A 19147-nucleotide genomic window follows, 5' to 3' on the forward strand; every position below is an offset into this window, starting at 1 on the left:
CCCAAAATTTGTACTGGGATCAGTCAAAACACCTAGTTTGTTTGGTTACAGCTTGAAATACTTCACCACAACTCAGGCTTCCATTTACTCACAATACAGTTTACAACTTAATCTGCAGAAAAGTCTGTTAAAAAGTTGTTTCTGCTGAGACCGAAATTGTTTTGCAGCAGTACAAGAGATGCGTTAGTTTTCCCTTTACAAAAAACGTAACCCAAATCAAGACCTTTCCAGACAGAAATGAAACCACTCAAATTTGCCCACGCAGCAGCACTCCCCCGTTATTCCTCCCAGCGGTTTCATGCCCAGGACGAGGCGAGGACAGCTGAAGGAGGAAACCCCTCCAGAGAGGCGAGGAGCGGCCTCCCGCCCTGTCAGGGCCATCTCCCCGGCCCCGGAGGAGCGAGCGAGGAGCAGCCTCCCCCCGTATCGGGCCCACCTCCCTGGCCGCCCACCCGCGGGGGACCCTGAGGAGCCGTTGGGCAGGCGGTACCGCCGGCGGGGGGGCGCTGAGGCGCGCTCCCGAGGCCCGGCCCCGCCGGTCCCGTGATGGCGGAGGCGGAGCCGTCCCCGCCCTTCGAGCGGGTGGCCGCGGGCTGAGGGAGCCGCCGCAGCCGCCGCGCCATGGTCAGAGCCATGGGACTGGCCGGGCTGCTGCTGGGGCTGCTCCTCCTGCCCGCCGTGCTGGTGAGCACCAGCTTTCGCCGCCCGCCGGCCGAGCCCGCCCCGGAGCCGGCCGAGTGGGAGCTGGCTTCGGGCGCCGTCCGTGAGGACTCGCTGTGGCCCCTGCCGCAGTGGCTCCGCACGTTCCCCCGCCAGCTGCAGCTGGCCCCCAGCCGCTTCCAGCTGGTGCACGGTGCCGGCTCCTCGGCGGGGCCGGACTGCGGCCTGCTGCAGGACGCCTTCCGCAGGTGAGGGGGGGCGCGGGGGGCGGCGGCGGCGGTGTGGGGGCGGCGGGCGGCCCGGTGGCGGGAACGGGTACCTCAGGGCCCCGCCGGCGTCTGTGCTTCCCCGACAGGTACTACGAGTACATGTTCGGGCAGTCCTGGCGGCGGCAGCGGGGCCGCAGGCCGCTGGGCCCCCGAGCGGAGCCCGAGCTGTCGCAGCTGCAGGTGGTGATCGAGGCCCGGGACGCCGGCTGTCACAGCTACCCGCACCTCGCCTCCAGCGAGGCCTGTGAGTACCGCGCACGGCCCGGCACCGCCATCCTCTGCTTCCGCGGCGTCCGCCGCAGCGTTAGCGCTTCTTTTCCAATCGTGTGTCTAACGTAAAAGTCAACAGTTCTGTTTTGGTGGGTGGTTTGGTTTGGGTTGTTTTGGGTTTTTTTGGTTGGTTTTTTTTTTTTTTTTTTTTAAGTAGCTGGAAATCACAGGCTCGCTGAGGCGCTCGAGAGCATTTCACAACAGGGGCAACCCGAACATAATTCTTGCTCTTAGTGCTGTGGGAAGTCTCAGCCCACAGTGAATCATGAAGCTGGTTAGAAGCGTAACCTGTGACTTCTGCAGTTTAGCTAGCATTCAGCTGATCTACCTGCTGCTATCCTTTCTAGTAACTGTCATTAAGGATCAGAGGTATCACACTATGCTGTACCCAATTATGTGTGGTGAGGTCTGTGCGTAGTCAAGAGATCATCCTTTCTTTCAGTACAGGGTGTTGCATGAAGGCTGGCTTTGCTTATTCATCTGCTCTCCTGAGAAATAACTACATTTGAATTGAAGCTACATACACTGGCTTATGTACATGGTATTTCTGGTTTTGCTGGAAAACCAGAAAGTGTTCATTGAACTGCTTGTTATTCGTCTTGCGGTATTATAAATCCACTTTCTTTCTGTCAGTAAATCCAAGAAAGGATTTGAAAACATGATGGTTATATTGGATTTGCTGTGCTATGCTTTACTTCTACGACTGAAGTCCAGTGTGGAGAAGTACTCTAAAATCAAGTCCTAATCACCAGAGAAGTTTCTTAACAGAAATAAGGATAAGTCAATAGTATTGCTTTTTGTCTGTGCAGGTTAGCACAGAATTCAACGTATTCAATTAATCTAGTTCTATCTTGAGATAATATTCTATACTAGTGTCACGGTTTGGGCTGGGCTGGCCACTAAAACAAATGACAGATACTCTCTTAGTTGTTTGGTATGCAGGATACAGATCCTTAGAAAAAGATCCTTTCAGTCTGAAATCATACACCTGCAGCAGGATTAATTCCACCTGACTTGCGATGAAATGTACTCATTTTAAGTTTACTCAGTCATCTTGGTACATGTAGCCAAGTAGTGGAATTTTTGTGTGCGAGTTTATAATACATTTCAACGCAAATGAGATATAGCAACAAAATTGCTAATGCTTTAGAATTCTGCCACAGTGAAGTTATTATACTACTTTACTACTAGTTGAACTTTGAACTGATTTGTGAACTTCAGATTTTAACCAAAGCTGGTTCTGCTTTTCTGTCAGGGAGTGTGTCAGATCATGTGATTTTTAGATTGTGTTCTTCAGAACAGTCAGAATTTTTCCCTCTGGTGTAGGAAAGGAGTTTCCCATTACAAATAACATGAAGGTTTCCTTCTGTAGGAAGTGGAGGTCTCCAGAATTCAGCAAGGTTTTAATTTTCTATTTTTAATGGGATAGCTTGTTCGGGGAACAAATGCTGAAATATGCAATTACCAGTCACTTGCTGGATTGAGCAGCTCGGCTCCTTTTCTTAATAGAGGTAGTATGGATCAGTCAATGACTATCCTGTAGGAAGAGTACTGGATATGTAATCAAAGTACAAGTTATCTGCCATTCTCCCTGCTGGCTTCTCGCCTGCCTGTGTAAAAGGTTCCAAATAGCCATACAAAACTTGTTCTTCTGCCTTCATTTAGGGTATGATATGTGTTCAGAAAAAAGCCTCTGCCTTTGAAGTAAATCACTGACTGAACTACAATTTACCACAGAAAGACTTGTGGAGATTGCAGTATCTTTTAAGTTCTGTTTCTTACCCAGAAGTTCCCCTATATGCAGTCTGTGTTTAGCTTAAAAGGGAAGGTTAAGATACTTTCTTTGTGTTGCTGAACGGTTTTTCTTTGCAGTTTGAACAAATGTTTGAACTGTATAGCTTATAACCAGCCATTCTTTCATGCTGAGGCAGATCCAATAAATCATTATACAGCAACTTACCCCACTGATTTTTTCTTTCCTGCTTCAAATGTGCAACTCCAGTCAGTTTATTATTGCTTTAATATTCAAATAATAATACAAATTTATAGCTCTATAGATATCGTGTGTTTTTATACATATATGTGTATGTGATTTTTTTTAAAAAATTAATATATGTAAAAAATATGTGCTTCTTCACTAAAATATACTGAATCACCTTAGATGGAAAAACAAAATTATTTTAACTTTTTTTTTCCAGTACTTTGTACTATGCTTCAGTACTCAAACGTAAGGGAGGGTTGTTATAGATACCTTCAGATACCATTCTTTTTACCTTACTTCATCTCACTGCCCCCGTACACATGCTCATTAGTTAGTGGGATCTGGTTTATTATTTTTGCTTTGTAATTACACCATTATAGTAAGCACTTAACAATATTACTTGCTATATCTTTAAAAAAATATGTAAGCATAATCTATAGAAAAGGAGAGCAAAAGGAGAAGTAAACTTCTGTGGTTAGATCTGGCTTAGTTACCCAACCCTTATCGCCTGTGTCTTAAATGCAAAATTATCAGCTGATGTGTTTTAGATCAGTTGGGTTAAACTTAGCTGGAATTCCAGCCTATGTGCAATGTTTAACATTGCCATTATTAAACACCATATTTGTTTTATCATCTAACTGCTAACTGTCTGACTAGTAGCTTGCATTATTTCAGCAGCACATAAATGAAAAAGAGCGGCACAGTATCACCGTTAAAAACAGCATTGGTTAGAATTTAAAAAAAAACAAAAGAAGATGTGGCACTTGAAGAATCTTTTTAATGCCTGTTAGCATTGTGCTGTCATTCCATATTTCCTTGAGGAATAACTTTTTTTTTCTTTTCTTTAGATCATTTAACTGTAACTGAGCCTGTGGCTATACTGAAAGCAGATGAGGTATGGGGTGCTTTAAGAGGTAAGCTGATACTTTTCCTATATGGCTGTTTGGTCTGGACTTGTCCAAAATCCATGCTAGACTAAGAACCAGCTGACCACTGAGCCTTTTCCCCATTCAGTCCTTCCTGGGAAGTAAGCTTGGGCATAGAGGCCAGAAGGATACCCAGATGTGCGTTGGTCAGACCCTTGGTTCAGTGCTCAGCATCTCAGGTCCAGTGGCACACCAGAAGTGCACCCTTGCTGTGCCAGAAATCGGTCAAGCCAACCAAATCCTGGGTGCTAAAAAGCTCTCTGATCTATGGTGTGAAGAACAAATCATTCTCTGACTGCACCTAATAACTGAACATGCAGGACACATCACCAAGAAGACCATAACGCTGAAGTTTTGGTCTGCTGTTTTTACTGGAATGTTAGTCTAAATTAGCAGATTCTTCATGCTAAATTAGAAACTTCGCCAGTTCCAGAAATGACAGGAATAGATGCATGACAGCACCAGAAATCCCTACCGTACTCTAAGTAACTTCCATAATATTCAAGGATTAATTTGGTACAGCTGAGCTGTACTGCTAATATTCAGTACTTGTGTATAATGGAGAGCTTGAATGGTTCTCTCTTCAGAACTTCATTAACTGTGGTGCTGGAGCAATTAAGGAAACTGTGCTAAAGAGAAAAAAACTCAGCTACAAAGCATTGTTTCTAGCTAGGTGAACACCTCTAAATAGTTGTGGTCCTGTTTTTAGCTAAAACTTTAAAGACAAGTACTGGGTTGTACTCCAGATCCCTTTCTTGGATTTTTTTTTCCAGGTTTGGAAACCTTCAGCCAGTTGGTTCATGAAGATGACTATGGAAGTGTAAGTATAGCTATTAACTAAAACCACATTCCTGATAACAGACAACCACATTCTTTATTAGGTGCTCTTTTAGAAGCAGCACATCTACTAGTTCCATTAAGTAATTTTTCAGAAAATTATCCTCAGAAAGCTGTTAAACTGAAAAGTAAGTATTTCCTGTTTGAATTGATGAATATAAAATGATAATTCTAATTTTTAAATCTTATTCTCATAGTTTCTTGTCAATGAATCTGAAATCGACGACTTCCCAAGATTTGCTCATAGAGGAATCTTACTAGACACTTCGAGGCATTACTTACCATTGAAATCTATTCTTACAAATCTTGTAAGTGCACAGTTTTGTATCATTAATAATGAAGGCTTTTTGTTGTTGTGGTTTTCCCCCTGAAGTAGGTAGCAACTGGAACTGGTATGAAAGGAGAATCCATCTCCTCTGGCTGAATTCTGAAAAGACAGAGTGAACTTTGCTAGGTAAAGGTCAGAATGTACACTGGAGAGGAATTGAGTGGGCAGACACAGTGAATCTGGGATTTGTGGTACCTTGGGCTTTCTGTATTTTCTGTTGCCTAACCAGCTCACGTATTTCTTGGAAGCATGTTTTGAGACATCTGACTTGTCACCAAGCAGTGCAGGGGAGACCTTAGAGGTTCTGGCTTCAGTGCCAGCGGTTGCAGGAAAATTCCAGTCTTTTCAATAACCGGGCTTTGGTAGTCCTTTCTTAGGCTGCTAAGGGCAAGCCAGTAATTAAGTAGTACAGAGCAAGGCGGGAAATTGGAAATAATCATTGGAAGGTATTGATTTCTTTCACCATGTGTCTTCAAAACGAAAAAACCCACACAAATAAAAAACCCAAACAAAACTTTCTCTGAAAAGCTTACATAAGCACACTAATAATTGTATGCTCCCACATTCATGGGAAGGTGATGAGTTTGTGCAATCACAGCAACCAAAGCTGTAGGGTTTTTTTCTGTTTTGTACTCCTTTCTGCTGTTGAAATCCTTGTAGCAAGGTTTATTTGGTGGGTTGAAATGGAAGAGCTTTTGAATGGAGGAACATGCAGTTTCTTGTCTTGTCTCTGTCTTGCTTTTCCAAGATGAAGAGTGTTAGAAATTTGCCTTCCGTGTTGCAGAACTTTGCAGAGCAGGCTTAAGATGGGCAGGACAAGAGTGCAGGTAAAACCAGTCTTCGTTTCTGAGGTCATCCTTGAACTGGGCTCATAACTTGCTCCTCTGTGGGTATTTACCAGTTGTATTTACCTTTAAGATCAGTCTCTGTTCAGCAAGAAGTGTTTATGTAGTGTTTCATTGACAACTGAGGGTGCTTCAAAGACTCAAGTAGTTAATTGTGTCAGTATTTGTTGTCTTTTCTAAAAGAGACAACTATGTCCAAAGAGTTGGACTTGACTTTTGAGACTTGCATTTCTAACCGTTTTTGTGTTTCTGTAACTGTTGCTATTCTCTTTCCTTTCCTTAAATTATGCCTGTGGCTCCAATAATTTCACAGCGCTACATTTTATGACATTTTGCTGGTTTAAGAACAAGTGTGCTTTTCCTCCCACCTCTGTGCCTTCTTGAATCCAGGCTAACCTAATAAAAAGCATCACTAATCCCTTCACTGACATGTGGTAATTAGATGCTTAAGGCAGCAGTTCAAGTCCATTTCTTGTTTGTGTTCAGCTGCTGTACTGTATTTCCTGGAAGGGCATTGTCCTTGAGGAAGGAGTGGCTGAGGGAGAGGTCAGGAGATATAATTTTCTATGTGGAAAGATGGTATTTGATAGAAATGCGTGAAGACGTGGCAATTAAAACTTCTGCTGTGTAATAAAATAGATGAGATAATTGTGGGGAACAGACAAGGTATAAATCTTCCTTCCTTTGGATTTGGTGGGAGTTCCTGAAGAGGTTTTGTCACTTTTAACCCAGCTTGGTGAAAAAAAGAAAGGGGGAGGAGTGGAAATAATTGTGTTGTGGCAAGGGATTGGAAGCAGCTGTGTTGCAATTACTCAGTTCCGAACAACCTAGAGAACATTTATTCCATCTGCTTGCAGCACACAATGCGTCTAGTGACGGACAAACTAGCATAACTTGGGTATGTGTGTAACTGTCCATCTGGAGTCATAATTCTAAAATAAGTATGTTAACATTTCTCTTGGTTATCTTCAAGTTCAAAGAAGGGAAGTGATGACACTGTAATGACTGAAAACATAAGGGAACACTATCTTCTTTGTGGAAAATGTATGCATTTGTTTTGCATGCATTTGAAATGGATTCTGCAGAAGTCACTAGCAACTAGGGATGTACTAAATAGTAGGAAACTCTGTTGTGTGGTTTAGTTTTCGAGTCCAGAGTATTTAGGTAGAAAAGTATAGGCTTTTCTGTAAGCTGAAATAGCTGGTGGTGCGTGAAGAATTACCCAGATATGTTCTGAAGTGGAAGAAGTTAATAAGCATTTATAGCAGTTCCCCTTCTACCAGCCAGGGTAGCATGAGTGGCGCAAATAGATGGCAGAGGAATAGAGCAGTGGTATAAACAGGCAGGCATGTTCTGGTGTATGCAACCCTGATTCTGTGAAACATAGTATGCTTTTTCTTTCTTTCTTTCTTTCTTTTTTTTTTTTTTTTGAGTTGTTGCTTTAGACAGGTGGGCTGTACTGGGACAAGACCACCTGTTTTTGCATAGGTTTTCTGTGGTAGTGAAGTGCTTAACTAAACTGTATTGCGTTATTTGTTACAGGATGCCATGGCTTTTAACAAGTTCAATGTTCTCCACTGGCATATAGTAGATGATCAGTCATTCCCTTACCAGAGTATTTATTTCCCTGAATTAAGTGACAAGGTAAGTAAACATCATTGGAGCAGGGTGGGAGAGCAGAAATATGGCATGTATTTCATGAAAATAAAATGCAGAGCCTACCAATGGTTGAATACGTCTGCCTTGGCAGATTTGTTTCTAAAACAAATACAGTTCAATGTGTCTCTATTTCCTGATTCACAGCAGATTTTGCTAATTAAGGAAAGCCATCATGAGGTTCTTGCTCAGTCATGGTACAGTAGTAGCTAAATCAAGCATGAATAATTAAGTAGACAGAGCCTAAGCACAAGGTTTATAATTCTGCTTTAAAATGCTTGCTAGAATTTGATCCTCTTGAAAATTATGTAGCAGATGCCATGAAGAATTTTTTAATTAAAAATTTGTAGGTGGTGGATGGTGCAATCAGATTATTTTTCTTAGTAATGCTGTGGAGTTCTGTCCTATTCCACACTGACAGCTGGAGAGAGGGAGATGGGCTTTGTCTCAATAGCCACCTTTTTGAAAGGCTTCTTGTTTACCATTATCTTTTTGAGTAACTCAGCTGTGGAAACCGTTTCCAGATAAATAGAAGCTTAAGGTGCTATTAATCATGAGGAGTCATGATGCTTTTCTTATGTAGTTTGACTCTTTGTCCAGCATCTCTTTCACCAAACTGTAGCAGTCTGGGTCATTTGTCACATTTGTTGGCTGTGGGGCATGGAATAACACTCAAATTCAGCGTCACAAAACAAACAGGCCCTGATGCTAAATTGGGTGTTTCATCCAAACTGACAAGCAGAGGTGTTGGAAGAAGATACCATTCTTTCTGACTTGACAGATTTTTTTCCATTAGCCTTGCATATCATGTAACAAGGGCCCTATGTTTCAGAAGTAATGATGCAGAGGTGGAGGGGAAAACTAACTTGCTGCTGTACAGAAGAATTGAAAAACATCTTTCAAAAATCTGATGGAATAGAAACTAGCCTTTCCATTTCCTTCAATAACTATGAGCTAAGGAGCTCCAATCTTGTGAGCTGCTGGTATAATGTTTTGTAAAGTGTTTCTAAGTGTGAATACTTTACAGGGAGCGTACTCCTATAACCACATCTATACTCCTGCCGACGTCCGTCTGGTGATTGAGTATGCCCGGTTAAGAGGCATTAGAGTTATCCCAGAGTTTGATACCCCAGGACACACGCAGTCTTGGGGAAAAGGTATGTCCAGAAAAGTATTAATTATTAAAAGATTGTGTAAGTAAGGTGTAGCAAGCAAATGAACTTGTTAAAAAGCAGCCTTTAAAGTGCTTTGAAAGGCCGTTGATAAGAGAGGTAAGCAAGGGGCAGACTCGGTGATGGCCGTGACCTTTACGTGTTAAGAGGAAATAATGTGAACAGAGAAAGTTGATACTTCCCGTGCTGGCTGTGCGTGCAAAGGCATAGATGTATTCTGTCTGCCTTAGACTTCATGTTGTTGTTATACCCCCATCCAGTACTCCTGAGTTTAGAGTAATAAGGCAGTGGCTAGAAACAGTGAGTTGCTGTCTCTGCAGTAGAGATTTCTGCTTTGGGAAGGTTCTGTCAAAGTGGCTAATGTTTCTATTAGTAAAGTGGTAATTGCGAGTGTACAAAACACAGCCAAGTTGGATGCTTTTTCACTCTGTATCTTCTGGGTTTCAGAATAATACTTCTCTTGATAGAGAATCCTTAAATCTGAGGGTGGTGGCATTTAAACATACTGAAGGACCAGGGAACCTTATGCCTTAATTCAAGGTGCACTTACTGCAGTTTCACTGCAATTAATGTAAGATGAGTTTGGCCAAACTGGAAGTAGTTAAGGTTTTTCTAGTGCTTCATAGCTTTAGTTTTACCTGTGGGGCAAATTTTATGCTTATCATGTGGGGATGTAGCCATAATGTTGGAAGATGCCTCAGGCTCTTTCTCACTAATTTACAATGAGGGGAAGGGAACAAAGCAAAAACTAAATTCGCTAAACTCATTCTGAATCCTTCATATCATGGGGTCTTTGCTGTTACAGAGCACTAATAAAAGCCAGTGGGTTGCCTGGTGATATGTGAGGTAGTCTACATTCATATTAAGAGCAAGGGTTATTCCTGATAGCTTCTTGTATAATAGCTTGTTTAATGCGATGCAGAGGAGGTGGTCCTGGCTTTGCCTATGAATCTGGATAGCTATGCTTTGTTTGCATTCAAATTCAAGATAGTGGGGAGAAGTCTTTAAGGCATGCAAGGAGGGTAGTTGAAACAATCTACCACTAGGGCCCTGTTTGGGGGAAATGTGCTCAGAGTAGGAAACACAGCCAGGAAGGTGCTGCTGCTGCAACCACAGTTTACCAAGTAAACTGGACTGAGGAATCTCCAACCTATATAAGGTGACTTTTTCCTGTATTGTTATCCTGGCTTATGTTGCTTCAGGTATCTTGACTCAAGAACCAGTGCTTCGTTTTGATGTGTGTCTAGCCTTCTTTTCTTGTGTAGATGTAAATTCGTAGCAGACTTGAGGTAGGACATCTACATTGAGCCATATACCTTCCGCCTACTTAGGTGTTAACAAAGCAGAGTAATAAAAAGAGAAAAGAGGCCTCCGGAGCACATTCGTTATATTTGGTTTCCTTCTAATTGGCTTCCTTCCTAAATCCACTAAAGCTTTTTTATTCAAGTAGTCATCCAGAAGCTGTTTTGCAGGCACAGTAACATATTCCATAAATTACTGTCTGTTAATTCATAAATCTAAAAGTCAGAGTCCTTATTTCCAGTTAGAGGTTTCTTCAACCATGGGCAAGTTGTTTTATTTCATCCTGCCTCTATTTGATTATTCTTAGATAGATGAGCACTTGCCATGAATATTAGCCTTTTTAATATGGGTAACTGCCTCTTCCTGCTAGTAAAGTTAGCATACCAACATGGAACTGAATATCCTCTATTAATTGTTTCTATTAGGTCAAAAAGATCTTCTCACTCCTTGTTACAGTGGAGAACATCCAACTGGGTCCTTTGGACCTGTAAATCCCATTTTGAATACAACTTATGACTTCATGACTAAATTCTACAAAGAGATCAGCAATGTATTTCCAGATGCATACATTCATTTGGGAGGAGATGAAGTGAACTTCGATTGTTGGTATGGTGACAGTTCAAAGAATAAATACCTGGTGCCTCTTAAACTTGCCTAAATCCATCAGTTATGGAACTCAGTTGCATGAGACAGTTTTCATTGCTTAAGCCAAAGATCTCCACTCCTACTTCTGTAACTATTTACAGGCAGAGCGTTTGTGATCTTCAACAAGCAAGTGATGTGCAGAATTTTGCTTTGACTAATAGTTTCACAAATGTTCAGGTACTCTAAAGGATTTCTTTGTGAAAATTAATCTGGCAGGAAGGAGAACTAGTATGGTAGAAAAGTACTATATGAGATAATTAACATTTAAATGCTTTGTGTTGAAGGAAAAACAGTTCTTCCCATTGACTTCTGCCTTTCAAAAAAACTGCTGACATTAACTATTACAGTACTGACTCCTTGTGCTTGTATTAAAAGTATGGCATGTTCTAATAGGGTTTTTCAATTAGTTGTGGATTTTGAATATTTTGGAGTCTCTCTGCTGGAGTAACTAATAATACAGAATTTGGAGCTGATCTAATTGCATGAGTACTCACATTGATCTAGTTGGTATTTGTGCGTCCTCTTGAAACACCAAATCAGAACACTCAGGACTTGCTTTAATTTTTAAAAAGAAAGAAAATTTCTGACAAATGCTTTATCACAAAAGTGTTGGTTTGCTTTTGGGGTATTTTCCCAAATTCTTAATGTCACTCCTGCAGATCCCCTGTTACCATGGCTGCTCAGTTTCCAGACCTGCTGGCAACCTTCCCACAAAGTCGCAGAGAAGCGAGGAACCCCAGAGCTCTTAGGAGCTTGAGGCAGCCTGCCAGAGACTGCTTCAGAACAGGGACTCCAGTAGTTCTACCAGAGAAGCAGGACTGTTGGCTTTATTTCAAATCGGGATGAAACTGTTTCAAAATACCTAAATCATCTTAGCCTGCTGCTTCTACTCTGTTGTGCATGCCAGGCTATGGCGTGCCTAAGGCATCAGCTAGTCTGCTGTGCATAGGTGGAAATGGTTGAGAAGCCTGGTTTAAAACAAAATTATTCTCTTTTTTTCCTAACTTGTTTTGTTGTTATTATTAAAGGAAATCTAACCCTGAAGTGAAAGAGTTCATGAAGAAGCAAGGATTTGGAATTGACTATGCTAGACTGGAATCTTACTATATTGAGAAGTATGTTGTTTTTTTAAATTCTTGCTCAGCTTTTCACAGCCACTGTCTCAGGGTGGTGTTGAGGTGCAGATACTGAAGCTGATTTAGGTTAGCCTATATTGTTTTCAAAAATTGCCATGTATTGGGGACTGCCCACTGTCTTTTATTTTAATACACTGAATGTGAAGTTCACACTTTTAAAATGTGGGACACAACAAATACACATAGTTTAGTTCTACCGACACTCTGAATGTATTGGGTATCTTAAACTAGGTGTCAGCTGTAATGTCAACACACAGGATGGGGAGGAAAAGTGCTAAGGTTTTTGCAGCCATTTACTTCTCTCATTCTTAAAAGATGTGGATTTAGACACCTGTCTGAGTTGCTGGTAGTTCTGAACATCAGTTTGTGTTACTGCGTGTGCATATCTTTATACATGGGATAACATCCTCTTCGAGGAAGAGCGCTGAAGGCCAAAATCAGAAAAAAAAATGGGTTTTTTTTGTCTCCTATGCAGTGCTGGGAAAGGCCTGGTGTGCCTTAGGGTAGAAAACCGTGTGCCTGTACTGATCTCATTGAAGTTCACAAACATGATCTTATTTCTAAATTCTAGGATTTTGGACATTGTTTCCTCCTATAACAAAGGATATGTGGTCTGGCAAGAAGTGTTTGATAACAAAGCACAGGTAAGATGGAAAAATAAATAAGATACTCTTGCATAACAGCACAATATTGTGGGAAGCTCTAGTAGACTATTAAGTAGTTAACAGTTGTGTCTCATAAGAGTTAAAGCAAGTCTGCTGACTTTAGCAAATCTCCCCAGGTGTGGGGCTTGCCTTGAAATGATCATTTATTGAGCATGTAAAATAGGTGTAACAGGTACACCAGCATTGAAGTGCTTTCTAAAGGTGAACACAGATAATATGCTTTAGAGCATCAGAGTAAAGGGTAGGGAAATTTCTGTGAGTTTCCATATTTTTTTCTTTTCACACATAACTGTGGGCCTGGTCTAGTAACACCAGGTGCTTAGCTTTTCAGAGCTGGTCAGATAACTGGTGCATGTAGGAACCCTCTTAGGGCATTAACTGTTTGTAGTATAACCTAGGCTTCACTTTAGTGTGAACTGTTTAAAACCAGCAAAGAGCTAATTAGCTTTAGACTGCAAGGAAAAAAAAAAAAAGACAAAAGGTAGCTTCCAAAATGTTCCTCTTCAAAACAAAATACCCAGTTTTGAAATCCATCATCCTTTTTCCTGGTAACAGCAATTAGGATTGTCTTTAATGTTTGGGGGTTTTGTTTTGTTTTTCCTCCTTTTAGCTGAAACCAGACACTGTAGTTCAAGTGTGGATGGGAAACAACTATGCTCATGAACTGAGCAGTGTCACTGGGGCTGGGTTCACTGCAATCCTGGCAGCTCCCTGGTATTTAGACTACATTAGTTATGGGCAAGACTGGAAGAAATACTACAGCGTCGAACCACTTAACTTCCACGGTTTGTTACTTTTTTTTTATACACATGTTCTGTGCATGAAAGTCTTTGGTTCATAGTAAGGCATAAATGGAAAGAATAAGGCTATTTACAGTGGTCATGCAGTCACTGTGATCAGATAGGCTGTAATCACAGGACTTTAATGTCAGCTGGAAAATTTTCAAATCAAAAAAACCTGCAATTTTCCACTTCTCACAGGGAAAAGTGTTGCCTTCCTCAAGCATCTAGCACTGATGCTTGTGTGAGACAGGATACCGGACTAGGTGGGCAGGGGCATCATGAGTTAGGGGCAGAGTTGTGCAAAATGGCTGTTTGGTAGACAGACATTGAATTCATATGTTGGCAAGCTTCTAAAGTGTTAGACTGTTCTAGAAAAATACGTTCTCTCCCTCTGGCTAAAGCTGATTGATAGAAACATCATCTTATTTCCCCGGGGCTTTCATTTTGTGCAAGGTAGCTCTCAGACCTGATCAGGAAGAACACCTGACTTCATAGCTTTTTCAAGGAATGTTCTGTATGTGATAGAATGAACAGTTTCAATCAGGACTGAAATCTCTGAAGAAGGTCAGAACACTGAGGAATGTCTTTCAGTAGATAAAAGGTAAAATCCTTTCTGACAGAGAAGGGAAACAGGTGTTCTGGGCAAATGGTCTGGTGGTTCTCATACTGAGTAACAAGACTACCAAAACGTTAAGTTAGTGCTCAGGATAGGTATTTTATATGATAAAACAAACAACATCAGTCCTCTCTCAGTATTGGAAAATGAAATTGTTGATATTTGCCCAGAAGATGGTCATATAGAAATTCTAACTTTCTGCTTTTACTTCAGGATCTGAAAAACAGAAAAAGCTTGTAATAGGTGGAGAAGCCTGCCTGTGGGGGGAATTTGTCGATGCAACTAACCTCACACCAAGATTATGGTATGAACTGCTTTATCTTTAGATTTTAGAAAGCCAGCTACAAGGAGCATTAATTAATCCAACAGAACTGTATGGTAGTGGTAACAGTGCTCTGTGCTGAACTTGAGCAGCTATAAAAATTGATGCTTGCAGATATGTGAGGCCTACTATTAAAAACTTTAATCCATTCTTGGTTATAGACCATACCTACTCTAAAACTCAGTGTATCTTTACAGGCCTCGAGCAAGTGCTGTAGGGGAAAGACTCTGGAGCAGCAGTAATGTGACCAACTTGCAGGATGCCTATGAAAGACTGACTAATCATCGATGCCGCATGCTCCGGTAAGATTAATTGCTATAGTTAAAGCTTGGTTCTCATGCCTTATAACCAGTTGAGTTCAAGTACAGGCCTAAACTGCTGGCCTGGAAACAAAGGGAGGAGAGCTAGTAGTCTCATCTGGCTATGTACATGTCATCCCACATGTTTTTTGTATCCACAGAAGAGGAAGAACAGGTAATACAGTAAGATAGGGGCTCCAGACAATCTTGCAACTAACATTTTCAGTACTCACTAACTTTCTTCAGTGAAATACTAGAATTCATCTATGCCTTTCTTTAAAGGAGAAAACAGCACCATGATTGACTTATTTTAGACAAAAAGTATATTAAAAAGTACATGGGAGGAGTGCACATACAGGAGAAAAAGTAGACTTTTAAAGAAAGCTGTTAATTATTTATTATAAATAATAATTAAAGACCTGCAGCAGGTAATCAAGTGGAGCTGTCTGCATGAGAGGTGAGCTTGAGTGAGCTATTCTTTCAAGTATTGCCTTAGTGTAGGGACTAAAAGGAGTGGATAATATGAGAAACACGCTCACTGTATTGAATTTTAGTCCAGGGCAAATTCAGTGGAGCAAAGAATATTTACTACTGGGAGTTACACAGGGGATTTCTCCTCCTGTGGCTCATTTTTTTCCTTCACAAACGCTTGTTTTTATTTCATATTCCTTATACTTATTCATGTTTCTTCTTCAAAAGTAATTTGCATAATCAATGAGTTTTCAGAACACAACCCACCCTCAATTACATAATCAATGAGTTCTTGGAATGCAACCCACCCCCGAGCACGCCCCCTCCCTTCTAGTAGTGCAGGCACTATGCATCCTCAGGGGTATTCCTGGTAGTCGTTGGAGGGAGGCTTGAAGTCTATCACCATGTCCTTCTTGTGGCTGCTTTATTCTTTACACTCCTGTGGTTATCTTGGCTAACTACACCACCCTTTGTTCGGCATCGGTTTGGTACTTCCAACTGTTGCTTTCGTCTGATATCCCATCTAACACTATCCCTTTTCCAAACGCATAGCAAGCACACACTCAGCTGAAGCCATAGCAAGCACACATCCCTTTTAGCTGAAGCAAAACTCTTTTGCTAAATTACTTATTACAATAAGGAGTCCCTGATAAACTTTAATTTATGACTACTGTAAATAAAGTCAGTTCATTACATAGTCTTCTCTGCAGCTTTCCTAAAAAGTATCTAGACAAGTTACTGGTTAATTATTGCTAGTGCTGTCTTTGTATATTCGCAGTTGTAGAAATGAGTGATTTCTAGGTCTTAAGTCCAAGTTTGACTCCACTTTTAAAAGTATAAAGGCAGAACGCCTTTTAGGTTTTCCCAAATGCTGCTGCAAAGTTGGACTGCAGCAAGAATGCAACGTGCCATTTAATTGGTCTACAAAAGTTTATGACAAGTCATTGAAAAACCCAAAAGTGTGAAGAAGTATTTTGAGGTAAATACAAATCAGCTTTTTGGAGAACAACATACAATGGCAGTTACAGTCAGCACTTAAAACTCAAGCACTCTGCTCATGTTCCTGTAGATGTCTTAGCATGATTATCTGTTGGAATCACTGGCTTTCAGCTTACAGTATAAACTACCTCTTTAATTAATCAAGTTAAGAGTGACCAAAAAGACTCGTAAATTTTGACTTGTTTGGTTTATTTCAAGGTGGCTTAAAATAATGCAATAGGAAAGTAACCTTATGTAAATTGTGTTATCTCCCTCAGTCATGAGAAAAATAGATGCCCTAAGAGAGTTAATAAATGCATGTTAAAAACAAGATTAAAGGGCTTTAAAAACTTATGGCCTATCAGTTAACAGGATGGTGCATCTCTTGATGGGGCTTAGAGAAAACGCTGATACAACAGAACAGCAAAGTGTACGGTGGCCGTACCTCTAGGATTAGGATTTTACAGTGAACTAAGCCATGCTATTTCTGGACCTGGTTAACTAGCGCTGCATCTCCATCTTCTTCCTTAATGCTGGCACTTGTATTGCCGTGTAGGGCGCTGATCCAGATAAATGCAGCTGCTGTGGTAGTGCTAGCGTGAGAGGTGCAGAATGCAGGGGCAGACCAAAGACTACTCCTTGTACTTGTTGCACACTTTTTCCTTAAACTACTTTCTGGTGCTAAAACTGCTTTGCTGGCATATAAACTTATGGTGAACAATTCCTGTTATAAACAGACTACCTTAATAAAAGGACATGTGCTCCTGAAAATTATTCCTTTCATATAGCCTTTGAACCACAAAAAGGTGAGAAAAACAGCACTGTGCCCTTGTGGCCAAGAAGGCCAATGGCATCCTGGGCTGTATTAGAAGGGGGGTGGTTAGCAGATCGAGAGACGTCCTCCTTCCCCTCTACTCTGCCCTGGTGAGACCGCATCTGGAATATTGTGTCCAGTTCTGGGCCTCTCAGTTCAAGAGGGACAGAGAGCTGCTGGAGAGAGTCCAGCGTAGGGCAACTAAGATGATTAAGGGAGTGGAGCATCTCCCTTATGAGGAAAGACTGAGGGAGCTGGGTCTCTTTAGTTTGGAGGAGAGGAGACTGAGGGGTGATCTTATTAGCGTTTATAAATATATAAAGGGGGAATGTCATGAGGATGGAACCAGGCTCTTTTCAGTAGCAACCAATGATAGGACAAGGGGTAATGGATTCAAGCTGGAACACAAGAGGTTCCACTTAAATTTGAGAAGAAACTTCTTCTCAGTGAGGGTGACAGAGCACTGGAACAGGCTGCCCAGGGAGGTTGTGGAGTCTCCTTCTCTGGAGACATTCAAAACTCGCCTGGACGCCTTCCTGTGCAACCTCATCTAGGTGTTCCTGCTCCGACAGGGGGATTGGACTATATGATCTTTTGAGGTCCCTTCCAATCCCTAGCATACTGTGATACTGTGAAAACCATTCCCTTTCTGCTGATGAAAGAGCAGTCTTTGGAGCTGCAGTTCTGTTGCGCCTCATGTATACAGGGCTTCCTTAGCACTGTGTGAAGTCAAAGAGCTTATTTTATTAGTCAGACTGTTGTAAAGTCTTATAGCATGGGCAAAAAACTATGTCTGTACTAACATTTTTAGACATGGTGTATACAGACTGTGGCAGTTGTAGCAGGCCAGAGAGTGAGGGAAGGGGTAGGCAGAACTTTCTAACAGCTACATCACAGTCACTGGAGTAACAATAGCTCTGCCTGTCCAAGGCCACTGCCATTGAAATAGTACCATGAAAACAGCAGCTGCTATTCACATCTAAACTCGGCTACCTGTAGGATACAGCAGCCCAAACTGCAGAGAAATGGTGAGGGGAGAAGGGAAACAAAAAGGTGGGCGTATGTTCTAGAGGCCTAGGTGACAACCCTGTCTTTACTAAGAGTAGGTCTTGCTTAGGGGCAAGCAATAGTTCAGCTGAGCTATTTCATTACTTAGTTTCTTCCACTGCAGCTCTTAAGTTCAATTTGAACACCAGTATATATAATCCTACAAATCGCTGTAGCAGTACTGTCTAGTTCTTAAATATTCAAGCAGCAGAATTTTGACTATAACCACTTTAACTCTGAAACACTATCTTACTGCACCATCATAAGCTAAAGGGGTTTTTTTTGTTTTTAAAGCCACATGAGAACAGAATAATTTACATTAGCATAGATGGAAAAAAGTTTCCTTTACTAAAAATGGATCCCCCACCAAAAAATTCATGAAAATGAGTTAGAGCTGTATATGAAGGAAACATTGGGGTTGGGGAATGCAAATGTCAACTGATTCCTATTTTCACATTCTTATGACTTCTTTTCAATAAAAGCAATAGATTTTGCAGAACATCAAGACAATTAGACCCTGAATTTAAGCTTTTTAATCTGTTGTCTAATATACTAGTACACCTTATTGAAAGGGAACTGTACTTTACTTAACAGAAGTACAATGAACTGTAGAATAGGGCCCTTTTTCACTCCCTAAAGAGGCCATCTGTTATTTCTTGGAAGTAGTTTTGTTTACACAAAGATTAAAATAGAGTGCCAGTATCTCTCTTCCTGCCTACACAACCAGTCAGGTGTTTGATTATAATTATACACATTCTACTTTATTTTAACAGCCGTGGCATAGCAGCTGAACCTGTGTTTGTTGGATACTGTGCCCATGAAGCAAGAGGGCAGTAACTGCTGCAGAGACTTCTAATCAACAACCTGAAGTGCCTCTGGGGTATGAATGTATGTGCATGCAGTTTGAAATTTGAACTAAGACTTAAAATTTTCACTTATAAAATAAAGTTATTTGACATTGTTGTCAGAGTAAAAGTGACATTTTTTAGCTTTCATTAGATATCATGATTCTTCACTGTGAAATCCTGAAACCTGGTACCATAGCTACCAATTCCAGTTTCCTTACATTTTAAAGTTGAGGGAAAATAAAGATAAAAAGATAATTTGCTCTTTATTTAAATAGTGT

The 19147-nt window shown here is 41.1% G+C and overlaps 1 protein-coding gene across 1 annotated transcript; it reads left to right on the forward strand.

Moving 5' to 3' along the window:
* Nucleotides 1-621: 621 nt before the first annotated feature.
* On the forward strand, nt 622-19020 carry HEXB (hexosaminidase subunit beta; the record flags this gene model as incomplete). Its single annotated transcript, XM_082497029.1, has 14 exons — nt 622-908; nt 1016-1173; nt 4029-4094; nt 4880-4926; nt 5141-5251; nt 7659-7760; nt 8800-8929; nt 10672-10852; nt 11920-12006; nt 12599-12671; nt 13303-13477; nt 14304-14394; nt 14610-14714; nt 18795-19020. 14 exons carry the CDS (start codon nt 622-624, stop codon nt 18856-18858), a joined length of 1677 nt encoding a protein of 558 aa, XP_082353155.1. The 3' UTR covers nt 18859-19020.
* Nucleotides 19021-19147: the final 127 nt, after the last annotated feature.

Source organism: Vanellus vanellus (assembly GCF_965231255.1).
Source record: "Vanellus vanellus genome assembly, chromosome: Z".
Taxonomy (NCBI): Eukaryota; Metazoa; Chordata; class Aves; order Charadriiformes; family Charadriidae; genus Vanellus; species Vanellus vanellus.